The sequence below is a fragment of the Bos taurus genome, chromosome 13 (assembly GCF_002263795.3).
Source record: "Bos taurus isolate L1 Dominette 01449 registration number 42190680 breed Hereford chromosome 13, ARS-UCD2.0, whole genome shotgun sequence".
Taxonomy (NCBI): Eukaryota; Metazoa; Chordata; class Mammalia; order Artiodactyla; family Bovidae; genus Bos; species Bos taurus.
The window spans coordinates 75,661,996-75,680,471 of NC_037340.1; the positions used below are offsets into that span (position 1 = coordinate 75,661,996).

Consider the following 18,476-nt stretch of genomic DNA (forward strand, 5'->3'; position numbering starts at 1 on the left):
AATTAACCTGCTCACGGTGGACGGGAACTCTGTGCACTGCCTGTGTACCTTTCCTATTAAGAACCTTCCATGAGTTCTTTGCAAGATTGAGAAGCTCTACTTTCCAGGGGGGCTAAATATATGAAACAGTGACTATGGTGGGAGAGTTGGACTATCTGGTTGGTTGAAACAGACCAAGATCCTCTTTGATAAAGAGGATTGGTATTCTTTGATTTCATCTCTAAGACTCCCTCCTAGAAGGTTCTGGATCCTTAATGCTGTGTAGGCGTACTAGATTTGAGCCACCACCACCACCTAAAATGAACCTAGACTCCTGCACAAGTGTACGTGGTCTTCATTCCTCACTCAGTTGTTCTTTAATTTTTCCAGCATTTATTGAGTGCCCACGTGTGCCCAGCACTCTTCCAAGCACTGGGGATACAATAGTGCCTGAGATGGATGCTGTCAGAACCATACCCACGTCCCTTAGGGTGCACCTGTTGGCTTCCAGCTGCCAATCTCTGCATCTTTGGGCACACAGGTGTTTTCTGGAACCAATGTATAGGGCAGTAGGAAGTGCCAGGGAATTGAAACCCTCTGGGAGCAGCTCTCAAGCAAAGACTGGCTGGAGTTGGTGTATAAATACCCCAGCTCCTTTGCCCCCTGGGAGAGATCTTTCTGAGGTGTGTTTTTTGCCATCCCAGCATCTCCTGGGTAGAATTCAGCTCCAGTCCCCACTGGAGAAGCCCCCGTGCTGACTGCTTGCCCTTCTTCCCTTTGCTACCTCACTTCCCCATTCCCCAGCTGGTCTTGCCTTCATCCCCCAAATCCTCTACTTGAATCCTTGTCTTGGGGGAAAATCTGCTTTTAGCCGAAACTCCAGCCCTCATAGAACTTTTATTGTAACGGTGGGGGAACAGGGATCAATTCAGAAGACCCAGCCCAGGAGGCCCCTCGCCCCCGTCAGCCTGACAGTCTTCCCCACTCACAGCCTTGTGGGTTTCCCTTTCCAGGACTATCCTTCCTACCCCGGCTTCCCGCAGAGCCAGTACTCCCAGTATTACAGCTCGTCCTACAACCCTCCTTACGTCCCAGCCAGCAGCATCTGCCCTTCTCCTCTCTCCACGTCCACCTACGTCCTCCAAGAGGCATCTCACAACATCCCCAGCCAGAGTTCCGAGTCGCTTGGCGGTAAGTACCATCACTGCCCTGTGGTCATTCATGGCTGTGGTCTGAGCTCTTGTATGAAAGATGAACTGAGTGGAGGTCCCAGTTTTAATGAACTGGTCACCCATGAGTTAGCATCAGCCCTCAGATATGTTTTGTTGGCTTTTCTTTGTGTGTGGATGTGGGGGCGTGGTGTACGTGTGTTTTTAATTGCATCCATGTTTTAGAAAGTCATAAATTTTTACCTAAAAATTCTAATGCCTGCCTTCTCTTAAAAGACGATCCGGTCACCCTAGGCCCACATTGTTAAGTGACAGGGCTTGGCTGGAGCTGAGTAATGTTTGCTCCATTTAGACAGAGCACACCCGATTCCACATCTAGGCCCTTTGGTGATGTTTGCATCCCTGTGTAAACTAGCTCACCAGCTTGTGCATTCATTTATTGATTTCGTAAATCTGCTGTGCACGTGTCTACTCTTTATGAGACAATTTAGACTCATCACCATTAAATACCATGACAGCCATAAATTAGACCGTCCAATAATAGGAAATATTGCATTTTCTTCTTTTCTGAAGCCTCCTGTTTCTGGGGCTTTGTAGAAGGCAAGCTAGCATGATGTGTATGGACATTCATTCAATAAATATTCATTGGTGGATGGCTAGAAAAAGACAGTAGTGAAGACTCACCACTTTCGTTCCTGCAGCTCTTGGTGCAGCTGTTGCTTGCGTTTTCCACCAGTTGGGGTGGGTTAAATCGCACTGGCTTGGTGACAAATGGGAGACAACACAGCCAAGCATTTTTTAGTCAACTTGGAAGGCAGTTTAAGGTTTGGGCGTTGACTTTGGTCACTGTGACCTCATCAAAGAGTATAGAATAAATGCATAATACCCACCTTCCAATTTCCAAAGTTTGCTTCCTTGGAAGAGTATGAAATGTAACAAACTTGCCGAATTATCTTTGCCCATCCTGCTTTTCAGCATGTGGCCTCTTCAAACTGGTTTCAGAAATGAAATATAAGCAGGAAATCTTCCACTTGATGCTACTATCTATAATTTGCTGGTGAACTGGATTCTAGAGACTTGACTTCTCAAGAATTTGGGTTATGTGAGATGGTCATTTTTGTTCCCCATCCGGAGCGAACATAAAGGCTCTTTGTGTCTCTTTGAAATTTTCCCTTATTGTTTCCCCCTGTTCTTTATTTATCCCCTGGCCCTAAGGTTCAACAATAAGTGGTTGAGATGGTTTTTACTGCGTGTCTAACAAGCTCACATAAAATCTAATGACATAAATAATAGTCAGCTGTAACCAAGGTCTCTTGCCTCGTCTCCCCCGTGTCTGTTATAAAGGAACGGCATGTAAGCTTACTTGTGCACACACGCACACACGCACACGCTCATGCACTCTCTTAAAATTCCGCATAAAAACTCCACTTCTGAAATTATCCAGGATCTCCTTGAGTGGTTGGTTCTAAATTCCAGAGGCTCAAGAGGTTTATATATTACTGACAGATCATGCTCACCCTTTGCGTTGTCCGGATACGCTGTCCTCAGGCTCTGCTCCTCCGCAGCCCGCAGCCCCATCAGCGCACTGTTGGCATCAACACGCATTCACAGTTACGTGAAGCCCCAACAATTCGCGGACGTTTGCAGAGCAATTCACTGATGGCGGGAAGATCCCCTGGAGAAGGGATAGGCCACCCACTCCAGTGTTCTTGGGCTTCCCTTGTGGCTCAGCTGGTGAAGAATCCACCTGGAATGAGGGAGACCTGGGTTCGATCCCTGGGATGGGAAGATCCCCTGGGGAAGGGAATTGGCTACCACTCCAGTATTCTGGCCTGGAGAATTCCATGGGATCACCAAGAGTCAGACACGACTGAGCAACTTTCACTTTCACTTTTGCTGATGGCAAAGGCAAAATCTGAACCTCTCTTGTTACTCAAGAGAAAAGACAAATCAGTAGTGGTTGCTTTAATTCAATTATTCTACTTCCACAAACTTACACTAAAAATAAAGTTTCACATAGGTACAAAGACTTAAGTTAAAAGAATTCTTTTTGCAGCAGAGCAAAAGCCTGGAAGTAACCTAAATATCCATGAATAGGAGTCAGGTTAAATAAACGGTAGTGTACCTACCCTTGGCACACTATACATCTGTTGAAAAGAATCCACTAATACGGATCTCTCTGAGCTGTTGTGATAGGTGAGGAAACAAGAACTACGTGCATGACACGGTCCTGGAGGGTTTTAAATATGAGTATAGTTAAATGCCCATATTCGCATAGAAAGTTTCCGGAAGGATGCAAAAACGACCGTTAACTCATTTTCTCTGGGGAGGGAACTAGAGGGAAAAGATGTAACAGACAATCTGTAGGCTCCTCCACGGAACAGCAAAATTCACATTTGTTTCAAATGCGCATGAAACATTTACCAAAAATAGAACTTCCGGGCCATAAATCGTGAAGTCCCATTACATTTAAAAGGTTTCAAGGAATAAAAAGTACATACTCTGAAGTAACACACTTCTAAATAACCCATGTGTGATAGTTAATTTTCAAGGAATAAAAAGTACATACTCTGAAAATAGGGGAAGTAAAAGGAAGATTTTTGGAAAATTCGCAAATATCCAAAAGCGAAATAACACACTTGTAAATAACCCATGTGTGAGAGTTAATTTTATGTGTCAGGAAGAGAGAGAGTTCTCCCTTCCTCTGCCTTCTTCTACCCGAATCCTCAATGGATTGGCTGATGCCTACCCACATTGGTTAGGGCATATCTTCTCTACTCACTAATCTCTTTGGAGATACCTTCACAGCCACACCCAGAAATAATGTCTTACTAGCTCTCTGGGCCTTCCTTGGCTCAGTCAAGTTGATGCATAAAATAAACCATCCAGAATATGTTTTTTTTTTAAACTTTCAAAACCAATAATAAGAAAACAACCCAATAAAGAAATGGCAAAGTATTTTAACAGACACTTCACCAAAGAATATACCAGCACAGCCGGAAAAAAAGAAAAGCACCTGACTGGAACTTCCCTGGGTGGGTAAGAATCTGCTTTCCAAAGCCGGAGGCACAGGTTCAATCCCGGTGTCTAAGATCCCGCACGCCGCAGGGCAACTGAGCCCATGCACCACGTCTAGAGAGAAGCCCTCACCCCACCACGAAGAGCCCTAGTGCTGCAGCTGAGACCCATCAGAGCCAAAAATAAAATAAAGAACTATTTTGTAAAAAGCACATGACTAGAGTGCTGCGTTAGTCAGAGAAATGGAAATTAAATCCTCAAACACACACCCCTTAGAATGGCTGTAATTACAAAGACTGGCCACACCAATGAATGGCAAGGATGCAGAGCAGCTAGAATCCCCTTAACCTTGCTGGTGAGAGTGTGAAATGCTACAACCACTTTGGAAAAAAAGTTTGCAGTTGCTTATGAACCAGTAACCACAGTCTCTCATAACGAGAAAGGTCATGTCTATGCAGACTGATGAGTACTGATGAGTGAATGATCATAAAAGCTTTAGTCCAGCCAAAAACTAGAATCAACCCAAATGTCCATCTCCAGGTGAACAGATAGGGATACATCCACCCAATAGAGTGGTACTCAGCAACACAGAGAAATAAACTAGCGATAAACATAGCAACATGGATTGAATCTCGGAACAGTTCTGCTGGTTGAAAGAAGCCAGAAAAGTGTGTTTGTATGTGTGTGGACACCACATACTAAGTGATGCCATTTGTTTAAAACTCTAAAAAATACAAACTAATTTATGGTGAAAGAAAGCAGACCTATGGTTGGCTAGGGAGTGGGTAGCAGGAGGAAGAGACTACAAGGGAATTACAGAGAAACCCTTGGTGCTGGATTTGTTCATTATCTTCATTGTGGTGGTGGGTTCATAGATGTGACCGTGTGTTCAAAACTTATCAAACTGTGCTCTAAGTATGTATGGTTATTTTGTATGTCAGTTATACCTCAACAGTTGTTAAAATAAGTAAAAACATTGAAAGGGGAGAAAGAAAAAGAGTGAAATGACTCCAGGAAAGATTACTATAATTTGCTGTATAGCATGTGCACCTCTGACTTTGTCCTTGAACTTTGACCCTTCATTCTAAGAATGTATAAGGTTGGGGAAAGCTGCTTTTTTTGGCACCCCTAATAAATTGACTTCACCTAACACCTTATTGGGACATTTCTTAGGTAGCTGGTGTTTCCTCCTCTTTTTAATAATATTTGCCTGAATTTTAATGGGGCCAACCGGTGTTTTCTAAGCCTCCACAGTCTTAGAACTACCAAGTGAATCAGGATAAACTTTATTTATGACTCTTAAGCATCTGTGAATTTATTTACTGCCTTTTCCTCATCCTCCAGAAGAAAGTCTTTGCTAGTTTGATGTTTTGGAAGTCTCTAATGCTGTGTCCCAGAAATTTGGGGGAGCTGGAGACAGCCCAGCCGTTCTACAACTCAAAATCACATCTTTTTTTATTATGTCCTTAGTCTGCTAAGTTTTATAAATATTAAATAAATAAAATTCAATCCCTTGGGTTTGGGAGGGAAATAGTCCTTCCAGGGTAGGAAAAAATTAGTGGCTTGCCAAGTATTTTTAGACAAAAGCGTTTCTCCCCGCCACCCCAATGATCCAAGAACTGGCAATTATGGAAGGAAAGATGGAGTCCACAGGGTACATTTGGGAGCTAAAACAAGCAGATGTAAGATGAGAAAGTGGGATGGGAGGTCCTCTAAGGTTCCACACTGGTTTACAGTTCTGTCACTCTAGCGACACAGGCAGACCCAAATTTTAGTTCTGGCTTTATCGCTCATTTGCAGGGTTACAGGCTTACATCATCTCCATAAGCCTCAGTTCCCTCATTAGTTAAATAAAGATAATAAAGTCTAGTAAAATGCATTTAAAACTTCTGTGCTTAAAAACCAACACAACTTGGATGCTGCCTCTGGGACTTAAGTCCTGCGGGGTGCTGACCACTTGTTCACTGTGGATCATTAGACAATTGCCCAAGGGCAGGAGCCTGGCAGCCTCTCGGCACACTGTGTCCAGAAACGCCACTTCAACGAGAATCCGAAGGTGCCCACCCTCATCCCTGCACCTTCTCACTGGTCCTTCATGTATGTAGGTCTAGTCAAGCCAGAACTCAGTTTAAGCCCTTTGCTGATATCTCCTAATTGCCAGCCCTGTGCTGGATGCTCTTGCCTTACAATCTCAAATTGACAGATTTCTTAACAAGAAAAGCTTAAAGGACTTGCTTTTAAGATACATACAGAAAATGCAGCAAGCTGCCTAGTGACAGGAATGTAGAGAATTCTCCCCACACACCCCCACTCACCCCAAGGGAGGGAGTTTGATAGCCAGCTACGGAGTGAAAAGTGAAAGTTGGTTGCCCAGATGTGTCCGACTCTTTGTGACCCCGTGGCTCCTCTGTCCATGGAATTCTTCACTCAAGAATACTGGAGTGGATTGCCATTTCCTTTTCCAGGGGATCTTCCCAACCCAGGGATTGAACCCTGCATTGCAGGCAGATTCTTTACCATCAGAGCCACCAGAGGAGCCCAGCCAAACACACATGTATATGTTATTTTCCTCCTCCTGTTAGTTTAGGGATTCTCAGACCTTAGGGTATATAGACAGTTGTAAGCACAAAACTCTGTTCACTGAAGTTGTAGCTGCCCACCCTTGCCTCTCTCAGATCCCTGCTCAGCTGTCACCTTATCCACGAGGTGTCCCCTATAAATTAGTGACCCCCCAGCACTCTCCCTGCTCTTATCCGATTTGTTAGTTCTCTGTCACACATGTCCCCACCTGGCATGTTACATGTTTACTTCTCTCTCTGATGTCTCTCTCCTCCCTCTAGTCTGGGTGCTGTGGGAACCAGTGCCTGGAACTATACCTAGTCAGTAAATCTTTGCTGGGTGAATGAATGATTATGAATGAGCAGTTTAAGGAACTTTTGAGAGTTAATTTTGATCCTACATGATCTTTACCTTCACTGCTGCCTTTGAGACCTCCCATTTTGGAGTTAGATGGTTCTGGTATAATCGTTCACAGGAGGAGACACTCAGCCAGCTCTCTGATCTGTCTGCCCTTTCCTTTCCTACGCCAGGTGAATATAACACACACAATGGACCTTCCACACCGGCAAAGGAGGGAGACACAGACAGGCCACCCCGGGCCTCCGACGGGAAGCTCCGAGGCCGGTCTAAGCGGAGCAGCGACCCCTCCCCAGCAGGGGACAATGAGATCGAGGTAACTCCAGATGCTTCCACCCTGTTGAGTGAATGTCACATCCACGTGTAGCTGGAACAGGAGGTGGGGACCAGAGTTCTCTCCAAGTCCCTGGGAGGAAGATGGCCCTTTGTGTTCACAGAGTGTAGTAACAGAAAAGTGCCCTTGATGAGAAGGAGGGAAGAATTTGACTGGCCACACGGAAGCACTGTTGACTGCAAGGCTAGGAAAAGTGACCCTAGACATGGTAACAACCGGTGAGCCAAGACAGCATCACCTGGGGGCCTGGGAAAACCCAGACTGTGCCAACCGCCAGGGATTCCAAGTCAGTAGATCTGGGGCAGGGCCTGAGAAGCTGCATTTCCAGCAGATTCCTAGACAATGTTGATGTGGTGGGAGACCACACTTTGAAAACCTCCAGTAAAAAGAGACACAGATGTATAGAACAGTCTTCTGGACTCCGTGGGAGAGGGAGAGGGTGGGATGATTTGGGAGAATGGCATTGAAACATGTATAATATCATATAAGAAACGAATCGCCAGTCCAGGTTCGATGCAGGATACAGGAAGCTTGGGGCTGGTGCACTGGGATGACCCAGAGGGATGGTATGGGGAGGGAGGTGGGAGGGGGGTTCAGGATGGGGAGCATGTGTACACCCGTGAAAGATTCATGTTGATGTATGGCAAAACCAATACAATATTGTAAAGTAATTAATCTCCAATTAAAATAAATAAATTTAATTAAAAAAGAAAGAAAGAAAACCTTCAGTAAAGATGACATTGGACAGTGGACCTTCCCCATTGGATTGGAGTGATTCTTAACCTCAGCTACTGGTTAGAATCACCCGGGGTGCTTTTGAAAATTCAGATACCCAGACCTCCTCCCAGACTAATTAACTGGACATTGCAGGGAGTTCTAAAAGTTCCCCTAGTGACCCTACTGGGTGTGTGTCGCTCAGTCGTGCCTGACTCTTTGCAGCCCCCTGGACTACAGCCTGGCAGTCTCCTCTGTCCATGGGATTCTCCAGGCAAGAATACTGGAGTGGGCTGCCATTTCCTCCTCCAGGAGGAGGAGGGACAACTTAGGGACTGAACCCACGTCTCCTGCATCTCCTGCATTGACAAATGGACTCTTCTACCACTGAGCCACCTGGGAAGCAATAGTGACCCTCCTACAGCTTAGATATTTATCTATCTGGAGATAGGGGACTGGCTGAAATGAATTTGCATTGTTTCTGTGATTCTGAGTTTTTCAGACAGTGGCTCTCAGTCTGGGCTGCATATAAGAATCTCCTGGGGACTTTCCTCATGGTCCACTGGTTAAGACTGCCCTCCCAATGCAGGGGGTGCCCAGGTTCAATCCCTGGTCAGGGAACTAGATCCCACATATCGCAACTAAGACCCAGTGCTGCCAAATAAATAAGTTTAAAAAAAAGAAGAATCTCTGGGAAGCTTTGAGAAACCTTCATTCTCAAGCTGCAGATCAATGACGATCCAGATCAATGAAGTCAGAGTCCTTGGGAAGAGACCCAGGTGTCAGTATGTTTACGCTCCCTCCATGATTCCAGTGCAGCCCAGGCTCAGAACTACTATCGAAGAGCCGCAGCAGTCCTGATTATAATGAAGCAAGTGTGGGGTTATTGGTCAGGTGCTGACATTTTCCCAAGCAAACAAAAAAGAACAGTGTGCATGAGAGATTGAGGAGACAAGTAAAGGAGACAAATGCCCCCCAAGTCACTCAGTCATGTCCACCTCTTTGTGACCCCATGGGCTGTAGCCCACCAGGCTCCTCCATCCATAGGATTTTTCCAAGCAAGACACTGGAGTGGGTTGCCGTTTCCTTCTCCCAGGGATCTTTCCTGGCCCAGGGATTGAACCCGGGTTTCCCACATTGCAGGTAGACTCTTTACCGTCTGAGCCACCGGGGAAGCTCATGTTATCTATCTAGCTCATGTTATCTGTCTAACTGTTATCTAAGAGAAAAAATGGGCACATGCACAAGTTTCTACTTGTTTGCAGAAGGCAGTCATTTGTCAGCTTGAGTGTGCCATGGGTATACACGGGTAGTGTTGGCAAAGCCTGGGTCACTGTCTTGGTACCCAAATGCAGCATCATCACACCCCTGTTCACAATCCTGTACAAATCTGGCAGCTACAAAGCTCAGCCGGCAAACTCAGATATGCTAAGAAATACCATTTTCATCGTTTCCTTAAAACCAGTGTCATTTTGACTCTGAGTCCCCATCCATCCAGGTGGTGGGGAATTCCATTTCATTACTGGGGCCCTTCCCCCTGCCGGGATTATGTGAGAATCTCAAGGTTCATGTGGTCTCAGAAAACAGAATAATAGGGACTTCCCTGGCAGGCCATTGGTTAAGATTCTATGCTTCCAATGCAGAGGGTGTGGGTTTGATCCCTGGCGGGGGAACTAAGATCCCACATACTGCACAATGCGGCCAATAAATAAATAAGTATGCCCCTGGTTAAAAAATAATAATTTTTAATTTTTAAAAAAAGACAAAATAATAGCCTCTGTTGTCCAGTGTGGCTTGGTGGCTGCTGCCTTTCTCATTTTCAGGATCTGCAGTGGTCATTGGAAGTCCAGCCATTCTCTGGGGTCTCCTGCCATATGTTGGGCATAGAGATCCTTGTTGACAATAAGGACTTTGAGGTATTAGGTACAGTCATTTGGTTGCAAACAACAAAAACCAATTCTGGTTACTTAAGCAAAAAGGAATTTACTGGGAGTAAACGGCATGAAGAGGAAGTGATACAACCAAAGTTATGAAGAATATTATCAAAGGCCATGCTGGGAAATCCAGGGTGCCAGCCCCAACTGCAGAGCAAAACATTTAAAATTCTAACACTATGTCACTCGACGTTTGATTCCAAAGAGGCGGCATCCCATTGGCCTGGTCTAGGTCCTCACTCGTGCCCAGATGGACAGTCCCACCAAGACAGCGCGCAATGGGAAAAGAAAACGGGATGCTCTTCTAAGCCAGTAGGGGCTTCCCTGATGGCTCAGTGGTAAAGAATCCATCTGCCAGTGCAGGAGACAGGGGTTCAATCCCTGGTCCGGGAAGATCCCACATGGCATCGAACAGCTAAGCCCCGATGCCACAACTACTGAGCCTGTGCTCTGGAGCCTGGGAGCCGCAACTACTGAAGCCCATGTGCCCTAGATCCTGTGCTCCGCAACTAGAGAGTGGCTCCTGTTTGCTGCAGCTAGAGAAAAAGCCTACGCAGCAACAAAGACCCAGCACAGCCAAAAATAAATAAATAAAAATTATTTTTTGGAAAGGGGGTGGATGCTGGAGACCCAACAACAACAAATGGCCAATATTAGGACATTTGATATTTAGCCAGTGTTCTCTGGTAGGACGTACTAGTTAACCAGTGTTTACTAGTAGGGCTACGCCATATTCACTAAGAGAGCAGTGGCAGTTGTTTATGGCTGGTGTCTGTTCCGATCATCCCAGAAGTTATTAAGTATTTTGAACATCACTCCCCTCCCCTAAGGCTTCCCAGGTGGCTCAGTGGTAAACAGCCTGCCTGCCAATGCAGGAGGTGTGGGTTCGATCCCTGAGTCAGGAAGATCCCCTGGAGAAGGGAATGGCAGCCCACTCCGGTATTCTTGTCTGGGAAATCCCACGGACAGAGGAGCCTGGCAGGCTGCAGCCCGTGGGGTTTCAAAAGAGTTGGACACGACTGAGCGACTAAACAAGGACTCTTCCCTGTGCTTGGTCAGCCTCTGGAGGTACACCCAGCCATCTCCTCCGAGAGCTGGACTGCCCTAGGAACCTGCCACAGAGCATGTGTTGCCACTGCTCATGGCACCATTCTCAGTCCAGAGGATTCTGTCCTTGCTTTTCCTCTAATTCTTAAAGCCACCACCTTCCAAAACCAAAGAGACTTTGCACAAACCCTTCAGGAGATTAAGCCTTTGCGAAAAGTTAGAAGAAAATGTACTGGCTCCAGGTTACCCTTGCTTTCTGCCCTCCCAGATGCCTGAGGATTTTCTACCAGCTGGAAGTTGCAGAGCTATAGAAAATCCCGGAGAGCAACTCACACTTTACTATTTTTAAAACATGTATTAAGTCACTAACGTGGTTTCTGCTCTAGGTAGGGGATAGTGGGGGCAGAGAGACATTTTTCCATTAAGCTGAGAAAGGGGTGGGGTGGCATGGAAGTGGGGGATTATGGGGTGATATTTTTCTAGAAACATCTGCTGCTTGATTCCAGAGTAAGTACCACTGGGCAGGAACAGTTGAAAAGGCGTGAGCTGTGTTTCACTGCCGTGCTTAATTTCAGCATGGAGGGTTTGCGCGAGTCGCACCTCCTAAGTCTTTGGTACTGTTACTAATGACCGTAGCCCACGAGAGAGAAATTAGGTAGAGAAGTGGAAAGAAGGAAAATTCGGAGTCTGTATTAGTTAAAATCCCTTGACTGCAGGTGCCAGAAACCAACTGGAGCTGGCTAAAGTGAAAAAGCAGAATTTATTTTAAGGATACGGGGATTCTCTTAGAACTCATGAGCCAAGGGGACAGCCAGTGTCGGCAAGATACTGTAACCAGAAGGTGGGAGAGGCCAGGAAACGCATTTACACCTTCTCGCCCCACGTTCCACAGTGTAGGTGCTAGAATCCCCAGGCAGGAATGTCCCTTCAGTGTACAGGTTACTGGGCACGGCTCTCCTCCAGGCCCCTCACTCTGTGCTCACAATCAGTCACTCAGTCGTGTCCGACTCTTTGCGACCCTATGGACTGCAGCCCACCAGGCTCCTCTGTCCATGGAATTTCCCAGGCAGGAATACTGGAGCAGGTTGCCATTTCCTCCTCCAGAGGATCTTCCCGACCCAGGGATCGAACCCACGTCTCCTGCATTGGCAGGCACATTCTTTACCACTGAGCCAGCTGGGAAGTCCTCACTAAAGCCAGCTGAGAAGCCCTTGCTTCTCAGTAAAACCAAGTCCTACAAAAGTCTTGGATCGTGTTTCCCTCTCTCCAACCTCTGTTCCTCTTCCTCCGCAGAGTGGCCTGGCCTGGCCTCCAGATCATGTTGCCAGCAACAGCCACCCAAAGACGATGAATTTCTTTCCAGGCTCCAGTTTTGAGTTCCCGAGGAAAGGCTTCTGACCCAGTGGGGTTAGGGGCCCAGCCCTGGCCCAAACCCTGGTGGGCTAAAAAGTTAGGGTCATCAGCAGAATGGCCACCGCAAACAATATACCCACTAAAAATCTAGGGCAGGGAGATAGAATGGTGGCCTAGTGAGGAAGAGGGACAGTCCCTCTTCAGAGGAAATATAGTCAATAAATTAAGGGACTCTGCATTAAATTTGAAAAATATTCGTTGATTTTCTTAAAAATCCTCTTACCAAAGTATCTAAGTTTAACTGATCCAACCCAGTTGGATAAATTAGGACTTAGCATATTTAACCCCCCACAGTGATTTTCAAACACTTTTTGCCTTGACCTATAATAGGAACAATACTTATTATCATGACCCAGAATATATATACACATAATTGTAAGCAGAGCAAAAATTTCACAAAGTAATATTCAAGTCTACTAATTGTTTTGAAAACCTCTGTATTCATTGATCTTTTTCCTTTGAGATATTACCTTTCTCTTCACTTTTAAAGGCATTACAGATGTGTAAATACAACCCCTGACCCCCCAGAGGGTTTTCCAAGGTGGCCCACTCAAGTTGGTAGACTAAGTAGGTACCTTTGCTGCCCCCAACACCAGCGACATAAATGATCAGTCAGCCCTTTTGTTCTTAAAAATAATGATCACCAGAAAAATTAAGAAAACCTACAGTATGAAAAATTATGGCCAAGATAAATGAATAGGATAAATGACAAGAGAGGTAATTTAAGAAACAAAAGAGATCATAGAAAAATTCTCTTTGGTTTTCTGCCGGGGTCCAGCCCCGATGGGTCCAGGGAATTCGAAGCGGGGACGGCATCGGCAAGGATCAGGAAACAACTGCTTAATTAAACGTTAATTAAGGATATAAAGAGTAATAGAATAAGGATAGCTCAGTGAGGAAATTCAGTGGAGAAAAGAGGCTGAATAATTCAGCCAGAAGGTGAGAGCAAGAACGACATGGGGAGACCAAGTTTTGGTGAACAAGGCCCGCACTTTATTTTCCAAAGTAGTTTTTATACCTTAAGTTATGCATAGAGGATAATGGGGGAAGGGGTAGAGTCATGCAGTAAGCCAGGCTTTCTTCCTGCAGACTTATCATATGCAAAAGTTTAGGTGATTTGCATCATCTTCTGGCCCGGAGGCCTGTTAACATTTTAAGACCCTTTCTTCAGAAAACTTATTTTTCTCTAAAGGTGATTAGTCAAGCGCCACCCTCAAAAGCGTTAGATAAAGTTGCATTCCTACAGAGCAAAGGTGTGGTGAGCTATAACAAGAAAAAGAATTAACTCAAGGGTCCCAGGTTGCAAACATTAAAGCTACTATTTACACCAATTATATTAATCAATACACTGCCAGGGACACAGCAGGTAAGGGATATGGAGACTTAGCAGCAAACATTGGCCCAACAAGTGAAAATCCCTTCACCAATACAATTTCTAATCAATCTTTTAACTGCACAAAGGACTCTGTATTTAGACAGTTTAGAACATCTCATGCCTCTCACGGTTGGGAGGCTCTGAGCAATCACATGTGGCCGGAAAAACCTATTCAGGCAGGCTAGAGGACTTCCAAAGGAGTTTGTAGGTTGAAACACTGTCACACCCAGGAATTATTAACTGGAGCTGTAAGTTAACTCTTTTTTTCAGAGAGAGGTAGTGGGGGACAGCCCCCCATAAAGTCAGAGGTGTAGGTGAAAGCACAAAGCAGAAAGTAGGCAGACTCTGGTTTGGGGAGTAGATGCTCGAGAATTTCCAGGGGGACTCCTGAGGCTCGATCCCGCCTTTGCGTATGCCAAGCCTCCTTCCTCATGACCTTTGCCACGGGCGGAGCTCGCTCCCAGCAGTTTTCTTATCTTGTATCCACAGAATAAGAAGTGCGGGCTAATGGAAAAGAAACACGCAGAGACAAAGAAAAAGCTACTGTAGATTTTTAAATGATAGACTCAAAAGTTTCATAGAAAGGTTAGAAGAGAAAGTTAAAGACATCTCTGAGAACATTTATTAAAAAAAATTATAGAAAAAATATTTTTAAAGGATAAGTAATATCAATCCAAAAGGTCTAATTTGACTGTTGGAAATTCCAGAAAGAGAGAACAGTGGGAGAGATGAGAGGACATTATTTAAAGAAATAAGATTGAAATTATTTGAATGCTGAACAGTATGAGTGAAAAAAGACTACACCTAGATATATCCTCATGGGATTTGAGGATACCAAATATAAAGAAAAGAGCCTAAAAAATCCAGAGAGGAAAAAAGTAAAACCTACAAAGAACTGAAGATCAGTGAAACATCAGACTTCTCATTAATCATGCTGGATACTACAAGATAGAGGGATTCTTTCAAAGCTCTAGACGGCATTATTTTCCCATTGGAATTCTGCGCTTAGAGGAACTTTATAGCGAATTAAAGGTATGATTAGATTTGTAAAAATGCAGCAAGATTACTTTCTATGCACCCTCTTAGAAAAAGCAACCTAAGGATATACTCAAGCAAAACAAGGAAGAAACCCAATAAAGAGATTTAGGATCCAGAAAACAGTGAATCTGACCCAGAAATGCAGTGAAGGGGAGTCTCAGGATCCTAGCTATGTGGCAACCCTAAAGATGATCCAGTCCACATTGGAACATTCTGTCACAGAGGAAGAACATCTTTGATATAGAGGGTGTGGCTAAATTTGAGATTCTAATAAAGAGACCATATTGGAAACAAAAGAATTAAATCAGTTAATAAACTCCAGCAAAAATAAAAGTTATTCCAGACAGGCATGATTCCTATGTGAAAAAAACTGAGCTATGACATGATTTTAATCAAGATGGAGTACAAGAAAGGAGAATACATATGACCTTAGTGGCAGAAACGGTTTCCTTAAAGTCATTCTGGAGGGGACTTCATGGTGGTCCAGTGGCTAAGACTCCACACCCCCAGTGCATGGGGCCAGTGAACTAGATCTGGTCAGGGAACTAGATCCCACCTGCCACATCTAAGAGTTCACCAAAGATGGAAGATCCCACATGCCGCAACGAACACTTGATGGAGCTAAATAACTACGTTGTTTTTTTTTTTTTTTTAATAAAATTAAAATAAATGGGCTCCAGAGTTATGACACTGGCTACAGAGAAAAGGAAGTAAAATCCTAGCTCATTACTTGGCTCTTCAGTGAACAGTAATCACAAGATGTAAATAAATGCCCTTTACTGGCTACCAACTTTTAACATCAACATGAAGACAGAGCACTTAAGGTAGTTATAAAACCCAATGCACGAACCAGTTTATCCACACTGACAAGGCAAAAGTAAGGCTGAAGCTCAAATACTGGAGAGGGGAGGAGCTAGTGGAAAGGGTGAAAGTGAAGTCGCTCAGTCGTGTCCGACTCTTTGTGACCCCATGGACTGTAGCCTACCAGGCTCCTCCCTCCATGGGATTCTCCAGGCAAGAGTACTGGAGTGGGTTGCCATTTCCTTCTCCAGGGGATGTTCCCCACTCAGGGATCGAACCTGGGTCTCCGGCATTCCAGGCAGACGCTTTAACCTCTGAGCCACCAGGGAAGCCCTGGTGGAAAGGGTAGGGACACCAATATCCATATTTTCCATATTGAGCTTGCTGTTTTAGCCAAGAGAAAATATCCAGAGCATATGGGAATTGGAAATAGAGCAGTTCACATATGTGAAAAACATAAAATTCTGGAGAAACGGGGGAGATTACCATGAGCTAAACCTTCGTCTTTCACAATGCCCAGTCTAAAGTGGGCAAATCAGGGATTTACCTGGGGGTCCAGTGGTTAAGACTCCACCTTCCAATGCAGGGGGCACAGGTTCAATCCTTGGTCAGGGAACTAAGTTCGTACATGCTTCGAGGTGCAGCCAAAAATCAAAAAAGTAAAAATAGAAACACAAAAAAATGAGTAAAGTTGGCAAACCAATAAGTGAAAGTATGTAATTTAGAGTTATAAAGGTAATCACCAGAACTGCTAAAAACAAACTCTCAGAAGTAGCTAGGCTTATGGTGAGCAGTCAACGTAAAATGGTAGTATTTCATTTTGTCAAATGAGTTCTATGATTTTTATTGTTGGTTTTGGACTGAATTCCTCCTTTTTTGAGCTTTTATGTGAAAGGCAAGAACAGGCATCTCAGTTCTGGCATCTTTGGGTTGACAGGGACCCCCAGGATCAGCCATCAGAATATATTTTACACAGTTGAGGTTGAATGGAGACTCAAGGACCCATCCATGAGTCACATGTTTTAGAAATTAGAGATAATGTTTTTCAAGACATCTTTCTCCTCCCAGGGAGTTAATTTCTGCAGACATCAAGTCAGATGCAAGCAAATGTATTTATCTCCTTTCTCTCCCTCTCTTTCATCCCAGCGTGTGTTCGTGTGGGACCTGGATGAGACGATAATTATTTTCCACTCCTTACTCACGGGGACTTTCGCCTCCAGATACGGGAAGGTAAGAATCATGTTGTCTCTCTGTTTCTCTTTTTTTTTTCAGCATAACAGTCTGTCCAGCTGGTTTATCCTGGGAATTGTGGGGGCAGCTGGTGAGGCAGCTTCTCCAACAAATGCTGCCCCTTTGTATCACCCCAGGTTTGAGAAGTCCTATAGAATTTTCCCTTGACATGTGAAAATTCAATCAGCTTCCCCCATTGTCTGCCTTGCCTTTTCTTCCAACACATGAAACAGTCAACATCCACTTGATCGGATGTAAGCTTGTAGTCTTCGCCTGTCTCCCTCCTCCTAAGAGGGCTAGGAGATGCTTCAGCCAAACCCAGGAATCCTAGCTGGAAAGTGAGGTAAAGTACTTTTCTTCCTCCCTATTGTTTATCTTAGTATCTCTGGCAGATGAATTTAACTTTCCTCCCATTTTTCTGAGACAAGGGGGAGGCATTTTGTCAGCTCCAACAGCTTTGCAAATGTATCATCGACAAATTATGTCGAGGAACCATCCAGTTAGAATTTCAGGCAGATGCTGTTGGTGGACTGGTGGTCCATGCAAGAACCACCAAAAACCCCTTAAAAATGCAAAAATGAGGGTTTCCCCAGTGGCTCAGTGGTAGAGAATCCGCCTGCAATGCAGGAGATGCAGGTTCGACCCCTGGGTCTGGAAGATCCCTGGAGAAGGGCATGGCTACCCACTCCAGTATTCTTGCCTGGAGAATACCATGGATGGAGGAACCTGTCGGGCTACAGTCCACGGGGTCTCCAAGAGTCAGGCCAAGCAACAGAGCATGCATACAATGCAAAAATGAACCCAACTGCTAAAACCCAAACCCTGCTGATTCTTTGCATCCATCCTGAGGGCTTGGTATCAACCGCCCTGTGGATGCTCCAGATGTCTGCCATCTCTTCAGGGAGACAGGTAGAGGTGGAGGGGTGGGGCTTTGGGGGACAGACACAGAATCAGCTTTTCTGAGTTAAGCGACCTGTCAGCAGCTGCTTCCACGCATGAGTGGGAACCAGGAGACTCACCAGCGCCTGGAAAATATTTCTGTTTCTGTTTAGAGCCCAGGAATATGATTTGACATCACCTCATGGCTTTTCCAGCTGCTCGTGTTTTTTATGAGGGTTGTAACAAGCTGGATGTGTAATTAGCAAGATAGATTTATCGTCTGCCGTTACGTTGTAAAGAATGTTAAAATGGTGTTGGTGGTGCAGAAACCTCTCGGCGAGGAGGAATGCCGTTAATACGTCTAGCAGTGCCTGCGGGAAATCCGGCATGCGTTTTTGGAGCGTGCACAGCTTAGGGAAAGGATGGCAGAGTCCAGAGCTGCTGAAAGCAGACTTGGCAGCTATTGCAAAAAAAAAAAAAAAAGAAAGAAAGAAAATGGGCTTTCCCAAAGGGGCTGCAGTAGCGAAATGCCCACCCGGGCTGGGTATTCTGTGGTTCTTAACCACCCAGATAAAACCATCTCCCCTAAGAACCATTCCTTCACTCTTCTTGCCCTTCAAGAAGTTCCA

At 45.0% G+C, this 18,476-nt stretch overlaps 1 protein-coding gene across 5 annotated transcripts in view; it reads left to right on the top strand.

Annotated features, from left to right (window-relative positions):
• Positions 1–18,476, top strand: part of EYA2 (EYA transcriptional coactivator and phosphatase 2) — a 264,116-nt gene that overhangs the window by 164,327 nt on the left and 81,313 nt on the right. For all 5 annotated transcript variants that reach the window (XM_010811532.4, XM_010811531.4, XM_059892762.1 and 2 more), the window contains 3 exon segments: positions 993–1,170; positions 7,256–7,398; positions 16,885–16,968. In XM_010811532.4, coding sequence (XP_010809834.1) covers positions 993–1,170; positions 7,256–7,398; positions 16,885–16,968 — 405 coding nt within the window.